The sequence below is a fragment of the Panulirus ornatus genome, chromosome 5 (genome assembly GCF_036320965.1).
Source record: "Panulirus ornatus isolate Po-2019 chromosome 5, ASM3632096v1, whole genome shotgun sequence".
Taxonomy (NCBI): Eukaryota; Metazoa; Arthropoda; class Malacostraca; order Decapoda; family Palinuridae; genus Panulirus; species Panulirus ornatus.
This window is the reverse complement of record NC_092228.1, coordinates 46,266,825-46,276,824: the sequence shown is the minus strand read 5'-3', so window position 1 is coordinate 46,276,824 and position 10,000 is coordinate 46,266,825. Positions and strand designations below refer to the sequence as shown.

Below are 10,000 nucleotides of genomic sequence, written 5' to 3'. Positions count from 1 at the left end.
GAGCAAGGGTGGGGTGGTCACCATAGAAAACGGGAGGAGCAAGGGTGGGGTGGGGATGGGGAGGAGGGGTGATCACCACAGAAAACGGGAGGCAAGGGTGGGGGAGAATTTTTTCTTGTGGGTTGGGGATGGAGGAACAGTTGTGGGGTAAAATATAAAGAAATATGAAATTATATATTTTTCACGACTGTACGACCCTTGAAGACGACCCTTTTGCACGACGGTACGCTCCTTGAGCACGAAGGTCGTACCGTCGTGCTCAAGGGTCGTACCGTCGTGTTCAAAAATTGCACCGTCGTGCTCAAGGGTCGTACCGTCGTGTTCAAGGATTGTACCGTCGTGCAAGGGTCGTAACGTCCTATTCAAGGGTCGTACCGTCGTGCTCAAGGGTCGTACCGTTATGTTCAAGGGTTGTAACGTCGTGCTCAAGGATCGTACCGTCGTGTTCAAGGGTCGTACCGTCGTGTTCAAGGGTCGTAACGTTATGTTCAAGGATTGTACCGTCGTGCTCAAGGGTCGTACCGTCGTGTTCAAGAGTTGTACCGTCGTGCTCAAAGGTCGTACCGCCGTGCTCAAGCGTCGTATCGTCGTGTTCAAGGGTCATATCGTCGTGCACAAGAGTCGTAGCGTCGTGTTCAAGGGTCGTAGCGCCGTGTTCAAGGGTCGTAGCGTCGTGCTCAAGGGTCGTACCGTCGTGTTCAAGGGTAGTACCGTCGTGTTCATGGGTCGTATTGTCGTGTTCAAGGGTCGTACCGTTGTGCTCAAGGGTCGTACCGTCGTGTTCAAGGGTCGTACCGTCGTGCTCAAGGGTCGTATCGTCGTGTTTAAGGGTCGTACCGTGGTGTTCAAGAGTTGTACCGTCGTGCTCAAAGGTCGTACCGCCGTGCTCAAGGGTCGTATCGTCGTGTTCAAATGTCATATCGTCGTGCACAAGAGTCGTAGCGTCGTGTTCAAAAGTCGTATCGTCGTGTTCAAGGATCGTAGCGTCGTGCTCAAGGGTCGTACCGTCGTGTTCAAGGGTAGTACCGTCGTGTTCATGGGTCGTATCGTCGTGTTCAAGGGTCGCACCGTCGTGCTCAAGGGTCGTACCGTCGTGTTCAAGGGTCGTACCGTCGTGTTCAAGGATCGTATCGTCGTGTTTAAGGGTCGTACCGTCGTGTTCAAGGGTCGTAACGTCGTGTTCAAGAGTCGTATCGTCGTGCTCAAAGGTCGTACCGTCGTGCTTAAGGGTCGTATCGTCGAGTTCAAGGGTCGTACCGTCGTGTTCAAGAGTTGTACTGTCGTGCTCAAAGGTCGTACCGTCGTGCTCAAGGGTCGTATCGTCGTGTTCAAGGATTATATCGTCGTGCACAAGAGTCGTACCGTCGTGTTCAAGGTTCGTATCAACGTGTTCAAGGGTCGTAGCGTCGTGCTCAAGGGTCGTACCGTCGTGTTCAAGAGTTGTACCGTCGTGTTCAAGGGTCGTACCGTCGTGCTCAAAGGTCGCACCGTCGTGCTCAAGGGTCGTATCGTCGTGTTCAAGGGTCGCATCGTCGTGTTTAAGGGTCGTACCGTCGTGTTCAAAGGTCGTAGCGTCGTGTTGAAGAGTCGTACCGTCATGCTCAAGGGTCATATCGTCGTGCACAAGGGTCGTACCGTCGTGTTTAAGGGTCGTATCGTCGTGTTCAAGGGTCGTAGCGTCGTGCTCAAAGGTCGTACCGTCATGCCCAAGGGTCTGTTCAATGGTCGTACCGTCGTGTCCAAGGGTCGCACTGTCGTGCTCAAGAGTACCGTTGTGCTCAAGGATTGTGGCGTCGTGCTCAAAGGTCATATCGTCGTGCACAAGGGTCGTACCGTCGTGTTCAAAGGTCGTACCGTCGTGTTCAAGGGTCGTATCGTCGTGTTCAAGGGTCGTAGCGTCGTGCTCAAGGGTCGTATCGTCGTGCTCAAGGGTCGTAACGTCGTGCTCAAGGGTCGTATCGTTGTTTTCGATGGTCGTACCGTCGTGTTCAAGGGTCATACTGTCGTGCTCAAGGGTACGTACCGTCGTGCTCAAGGATCGTGCCGTCGTGCTCAAAGGTCATATCGTCATGCACAAGGGTCGTATCGTCGTGCACAAGGGTCGTACCGTCGTGTTCAAGGGTCGTATCATCGTGATCAAGGGTCGTACCGTCGTGCACAAGGGTCATATCGTCCTGCACAAGGGTCGTACCGTCGTGTTCAAGGGTCGTATCATCGTGTTCAAGGGTCGTAGCGTCGTGCTCAAGGGTCGTATCGTCGTGCTCAAGGGTCGTAACGTCGTGCTCAAGGGTCGTAGCGTCGTGTTCAAGGGTTGTAGCGTCGTGCTCAAGGGTCGTAGCGTCGTGCTCAAGGGTCGTAGCGTCGTGATCAAGGGTCGTACCGTCGTGCACAAGGGTCATATGGTCCTGCACAAGAGTCGTACCGTCGTGTTCAAGGGCCGTACCGTCGTGTTCAAGGGTCGTACCGTCGTGTTCAAGGGTCGTAACGTCGTGCTCAAGGGTCGTAACGTCGTGCTCAAGGGTCGTATCGTCGTGTTCAAGGGTCGTAGCGTCGTGTTCAAGGGTCGTAGCGTCGTGCTCAAGGGTCGTAGCGTCGTGCTCAAGGGTCGTACCGTCGTGCACAAGGGTCATATGGTCCTGCACAAGGGTCGTTCCGTCGTGTTCAAGGGTCGTATCGTCGTGTTCAAGGGTCGTAGCGTCGTGTTCAAGGGTCGGAACGTCGTGCTCAAGGGTCGTACCGTCGTATTCAAAGGTCGTACCGTCGTGCTCAAGGGGTCGTACCCAAATATCCTTCAGAAAACGACCCCAGCAATGACTAACTTAATTTCTACACAACCATAAAGTTACTACATCTTTCTTAAAAGAGTTAAAAGATAGATACTTAAAAGATATCCACATAGTTACTTAATAATGACCCCACGGACGGGATACCTGTGAAGGAATAAAGTGTACTTATTGTAGATATAAGTGTACGGTCACAGTACTTTGAAGATAACACGGAAATGTAATTAGATAACTTCAGAACACTTGAGAAAGAATTCGACCCCATAGAAAATGTAATTAGGTAACTTTAGAACACCTGAGAAGGGATTCGATCCCATAGAATATGTGATTAGGTAACTTCAGAACACCTGAGAAGGGATTCGACCCCATAGAAAATGTAATTAGGTAACTTCAGAACACCTGAGAAGGAATTCGACCCCATAGAAAATGTAATTAGGTAACTTCAGAACTCTTGAGAAGGAATTCGACCCCATAGAAAATGTAACTAGGTAACTTCAGAACTCTTGAGAAGGAATTCGACCCCATAGAAAATGCAATTAGATAACTTCAGAACACTTGAGAAGGAATTCGACCCCATAGAAAATGTAATTAGGTAACTTCAGAACACCTGAGAAGGAATTCGACCCCATAGAAAATGTAATTAGGTAACTTCAGAACACCCGAGAAGGGATTCGACCCATAGAAAATGTAACTAGGTAACTTCAGAACTCTTGAGAAGGAATTCGACCCCATAGAAAATGTAACTAGGTAACTTCAGAACTCTTGAGAAGGAATTCGACCCCATAGAAAATGCAATTAGATAACTTCAGAACACCAGAGAAGGGATTCGACCCATAGAAAATGTAATTAGGTAACTTCAGAACACCTGAGAAGGGATTCGACCCCATAGAAAATGTAATTAGGTAACTTCAGAACACCTGAGAAGGAATTCGACCCCATAGAAAATGCAATTAGATAACTTCAGAACACTTGAGAAGGAATTCGACCCCATAGAAAATGTAATTAGGTAACTTCAAAACACCTGAGAAGGAATTCGACCCCATAGAAAATGTAATTAGGTACCTTCAGAACACCTGAGAAGGGATTCGACCCATAGAAAATGTAATTAGGTAACTTCAGAACACCTGAGAAGGAATTCGACCCCATAGAAAATGTAATTAGGTAACATCAGAACACCTGAGAAGGGATTCGACCCATAGAAAATGTAATTAGATAACTTCAGAACACATGAGAAGGAATTCGACCCCATAGAAAATGTAATTAGGTAACTTCCGAACACCTGAGAAGGAATTCGACCCCATAGAAAATGCAATTATGTAACCAGAACACCTGAGAAGGGATTCGACCCATAGAAAATGTAATTAGGTAACTTCCGAACACCTGAGAAGGAATTCGATCCCATAGAAAATGTAATTAGGTAACTTCAGAACACCTGAGAAGGAATTCGACCCCATAGAAAATGTAAAGCCATCCATTTCCCATACAAAATTCATGGGGTTCGACAGGTCCCATTTTCTCAGTAGGATCTCAGAGGACCTTCCTACGCAGGACTCTCTGGGGGGGCGTTGTTTACTCACTCATGAGGGCCCGCAGGACGGAATCCTTGTGCAGGAGGCGGAGTTCCCTCTCTCTCACACAGCTAATCCTCCTGACGAAGACGTCCTCCCAGGCGTGCACCTTCACTAGCTTGATGCCCGTCACCAGCTCGTGCGTCTGGCGGAGCCGCTCGTCGCTCACGTCCTGCACGAGGGAGGGAGAGGGAGGGAGAGAGGGAGGGAAGGAGGGAGAGGGAGGGAGGGAAGGAGAGAGGGAGGGAGGGAGGGAGGGAGAGAGAGAGGGAGGGAGGGAGGGAGGGAGGGAGGAGAGAGGGAGGGAGGGAGAGAGGGAGGGAGGGAGGAGGGAGGGAGGGAAGGGAGGGAGGGAGAGGAGGGAGAGGAAGAGAGGAACATATCACTTTCGTTGGTCTATCTATCTGTCTATCAGTTATGTATATATCACTTTTCGTTGGTCTATCCATCTGTCTATCATTTATATATATATATATATATATATATATATATATATATATATATATATATATATATATATATATATATATATATATATATCACTTTTCGTTGGTCTATCTATCTGTCTATACCACTGCACCAGGTGGGGGTCAGTGTCTGTCTATCCTCGCCTCTTCCCATCTATCGCAAGTTAGTCTATGGTCTAAGCTTTGTCTATAATCAATATAGCCAGTTATATGTATAATCATTACATATATTTTCTCTCAGTATATATCATATCCACATTCACTCGACCAATAAACATCACATTATCGTTAATACAATCATTATCAAAATTATCATTCAATTATTATTATCATAATTACTCTCATTATTTTCCTAATTAAGTGATTCTCATGAGGTTATTTATGCGTCCTATCGAAAACATAATTAATTCTTGAGCAATAATTAAATTATTTCAAGTTCCTGTTTTGTTTCTCAAATGCATATATATTCCTTATCACCTTAAAATTTGTCTACATAACTCTTCAGTTATATATATATATATATATATATATATATATATATATATATATATATATATATATATATATTTTTTTTTTTTTTTTCATACTATTCGCCATTTCCCGCGATAGCGAGGTAGCGTTAAGAACAGAGGACTGGGCCTTTGAGGGAATATCCTCACCTGGCCCCCTTCTCTGTTCCTTCTTTTGGAAAATTAAAAGAAAAAAAAAAAAAAAACGAGAGGGGAGGATTTCCAGCCCCCCGCTCCCTTCCCTTTTAGTCGCCTTCTACGACACGCAGGGAATACGTGGGAAGTATTCTTTCTCCCCTATCCCCAGGGATATATATATATATATATATATATATATATATATATATATATATATATATATATATATATATATATATATATAATAAACCTCTAAGTATAGTATACTTCATATTTCCAAGCAAGATAGACTTATCATTATGATGAGATAAGCAAAACTTGAAGTACATTAACATGACCCTGGCGTATGATGGCTTTGGGTCCCTGAACACCATTTTGTTGAGATCCTTTAAGTCCGACGTCTTAACCAGAATGAATAGGAGGATCGACTCTCGCATTCAATCCCTAGAACATCAAGGACAACCATGATGTACGATAACCAACCGCAGTGTACGATACTCTCTCCTCCTCTTCCTCCTCTCGACCACACTTACCAAGAAATCCTTGTTGACAGCATTGATCTTCTTGCAGAGGAGGAACTGCAGTGGTGTGAGCAGGAGGATGCCGATCACAGCAGCGATCACAGCCGAGAAACCCAGCTGGAGCCACAGCAACACCATGATAACACCCACCTGGGAAAATGGAAAGCATTGAAGGGTCGTACCGCAAACCCGTTTTCGTGAAGGGAAAGTTCTTCTTTTTTATGTCACTCTCGTTTTCTATGAAGAAATTATGGGTATGATATAAATCCAAGACTTAGACCAGATCGCTATATACATTTTTCTCTCAATACAGCGATGTGTAGTTGGTATACACTTGCTGCAAGTTCTCAATCTCCTCTCTTAAAAAATGGGCACGACATGTCGCGCCCCGCTTATCCCAACCTCTCTCCACTACAAATCAATCTGTATTTTGATTCTTTCCAGCTGGGCACAATTCTGATGGGCCATGATGACATGAGATGACATCCATCACCCTGACACATGACACACAGCATGACAGTACCTTGAGGGGTATGGCCCATATGTAGTGGCAGTGCATGAAGAAGGTCATGACATTGTCTGTGTCTTCTGAACTTAGGTTGATGACAATGCCAGCGTCTACGCTGCCCCGAGGGGCGCCGCCCCCCGGGGTGGATTTGTCCTCCTGGGGGGTCCCTTTGCCCCCAGCATCTGTGGGCGAAAAGAAAAAATTTTATATACAACAATTATTCTATTTGTTGATGATAATTAAGTTACCTTAATGACTATATTGTCTAAGTTAATTATGACTGGTTTCTGTATATTCTAATTACATTGTATCTAATAAGTCTGACCAACATAAAACTGATCACAATTTGTATATGGTACTCTATAAACACATCCTGCAGAATTTTCAGGTGAATTCCTGATTAAGATATTCTTTATAGTATTATTGTTGCTGAAGGCAACATTTACATTAAAGGATTTAAGCAACATGGGAAGTAAAGTGAAATTATTATTAAAAGGGAGAACTAAAAGATTCTTGGTGTCAATGGGAGGTTTGGGCTCAACTCTATAAAATGATTTCTTTGCTAACTTAAGGGATTTATCAATGAAAGATCTAGGGTACTTTAACTTAGATCCAATAGAATATATCTTCTCAAACTCATTATCGATAAACTCTGGACTGCAAATACGTAATGCCTTGAGGAACATAGATTGAAATGATGATAATTTAACTCTGTCATGTTGAGATGAGTAATAATGGATATATGAGCATACATTGGTAGGTTTTCTGTATATGCTAAACTTAAACTTGTTTCCTTACCTATGGATCATACTAAGTGTTTCATCTTGTGGTTATAATTGGCTTAAAAGCAACACAATAGACCAAAAAAAGTTATCTACAGTAATGGATTAATTTCGATTTCGTTGTCAAATATTTCAGTGCAATTGCACAGCAGTGAACACATTTTGACTTGGACAAGGACCCCCAAAATTAACTTCTATGCTTTAATCACAATATACTCGTTATCTTTTATATATATCTGGACCTGTATGGTATCTGTATCTAAGCATTACACTTAAAAGTCTACTACAGTCTCTACTGAAATTGTAAAGTAGAGAAATATGGCATTATTTATATGAGTAATTGAAATATCTGAAAATGATTGCTAAAAGTTTAGGTTACCATAGAAAAACGTTTTCTTTCATGACATATTTACTCCATTTTCTTATTTGTCGGGGTAACTACGACGTTTTAAGATAATGCTCTACGGGCTTTAAATTAAACTGTTCTCACGGATAAAACACGATAATTAAGGGCATAGAAGTATAGAAAAATACAAATTAGGATAAAATACGCCATAGAATTATTATTTCTGATAATTGTATCTAACGAAAGATGGGAAGAGGATGTGAAATGTGAAAAAGAAAAGCGATGTCGCAGCTTTTGAATCCGACCCTCTCGAGGGTCGAGGGAGGGAACTCGTCCTCCGACTGACCTGTCGAGTCGCCATTGCAGTGGCGTTTGGGGACTTCCTGGTCGGGGGACTTGTGGTGGTTGTCGGGGTGGGTCGGGGTGCACGGCAAGCGGAGGGACTTGCCGTACACCATGGCTTGGAGGGCGGCCTTCACGTGGATTCCCTCCATGGCGACCAGGTGGGTCGAAGCCTGGCTGAAGGTGGACTGAGCCAGGGCGCCCACCAGCGCTGCAGCAGCCACGACCCAACCGTTCCGGACGACCTCGCTCCAACCCACGTAGTACAGCTACGGGTAATAAGGGGGTCGTTAGTAGTCGTTTGAGGGAGGGTAAAGTGGTAACGACCCCCACTGTGGTAACGACCCTACGGTGGGAACGACCCTACGGTGGTAACGACCCTAGGGTGGTGACGACCCCCGTTGGATATGATGGACTAATCCTTTGGAAAGGTGAGGTTCAAAGGCCTGGTCGTCATGGCCAAGGGTCGTACCGTCGTGCGTACCAATCATGGCTAAGGGTCGTACCGCCTTACTCAATGGTCGTACCTATCATGGCCAAAGGTCGTACTGTCTTGCTTAAGGGTCGTACCAATCATGGCCAAGGGTAGTACCGCCTTGTTGAAGGGTCGTACCAATCATGACCAAGGGTCGTACCGCCTTACTCAAGGGTCGTACCTATCATGGCCAAGGGTCGTACCAATAATGGCCAAGGGTCGTACCGCCTTGCTCAAGGGTCGTACCTATCATGGCCAAGGGTCGTACCGCCTTGTTCAAGGGCCGTACCTACCATGGCCAAAGGTCGTACTACCTTGCTCAAAGGTCGTAACAGTCATGGCCAAGGGTCGTACCTCCTTACTCAAGGGTCGTACCTATCATGGCCAAGGGTCGTACTGCCTTGCTCAAGGGTCGTACCAATTATGGTCAAGGGTCGTACCGCCTTGCTCAAGGGTCGTACCTATCATGGTGAAGGGTCGTACTGTTTTGCTCAAGGGTCGTACCAATCATGGCCAAAGGTCGTACCGCCTTGCTCAAGGGTCGTACCTATCATGGCCAAGGGTCGTACTGCCTTGTTCAAGGGACGTACCAATCATGGCTAAGGGTCGTACTGCCTTGCTCAAAGGTCGCAACAATCATGGCTAAGTGTCGTACCTCCTTACTCAATGGTCGTACCAATCATGGCCAAAGGTCGTACCGCCTTGCTCAAGGGTCGTACCTATCATGGCCAAGGGTTGTACTGCCTTGTTCAAGGGTCGTACCTATCATGGCCAAAGGTCGTACTGCCTTGCTCAAAGGTCGCAACAATCATGGCTAAGTGTCGTACCTCCTTACTCAATGGTCGTACCTATTATGGCCAAGGGTCGTACTGCCTTGTTCAAGGGTCGTACCAATCATGGCTAAGGGTCGTACCGTCTTACTCAAGGGTCGTACCAATCATGGCCAAGGGTCGTAACGCCTTGCTCAAGGGTCGTACCAATCATGAACAAGGGTCGTACTGCCTTGCTCAAGGGTAGCACCAATCATGGCCAAGGGTCGTACCGCCTTCCTCAAGGGTCGTACCAATCATGGACAAGGGTCGTACCGCCTTGCTCAAAGGTCGTACCAATCATGGCCAATGGTCGTACTGCCTTGTTCAAGGGTCGTACCAATCATGGCCAAGGGTCGTACCGCCTTCCTCAAGGGTTGTACCAATCATGGCCAAGGGTCGTACCTCCTTGCTCAAAGGTCGTACCAATCATGGCCAAGGGTCGTACCTCCTTGCTCAAAGGTCGTACCAATCATGGCCAAGGGTCGTACTGCCTTCATCAAGGGTTGTACCAATCATGGCCAAGGGTCGTACTGCCTTGCTCAAGGGTCGTACCAATCATGGCCAAGGGTCGTACTGCCTTGCTCAAGGGTCGTACCAATCATGGCCAATGGTCGTACTGCCTTGCTCAAGGGTTGTACCAATCATGGCCAAGGGTCGTACCGCCTTGCTCAAAGGTCGTACCAATCATGGCCAAGGGTCGTACCAATCATGGCCAAGGGTCGTACTGCCTTGCTCAAGGGTCGTACCAA

General features: G+C 46.2%; 1 protein-coding gene across 1 annotated transcript in view; it reads right to left on the bottom strand.

Annotated features, from left to right (window-relative positions):
- The window catches only part of Sur (Sulfonylurea receptor), a 218,284-nt gene that overhangs the window by 114,746 nt on the left and 93,538 nt on the right, over positions 1–10,000 (bottom strand). Inside the window, 4 exon segments of the mRNA XM_071662189.1 lie at positions 4,361–4,523; positions 5,999–6,136; positions 6,510–6,676; positions 7,969–8,233. Of these exon segments, the coding sequence (XP_071518290.1) occupies positions 4,361–4,523; positions 5,999–6,136; positions 6,510–6,676; positions 7,969–8,233 (733 nt within the window).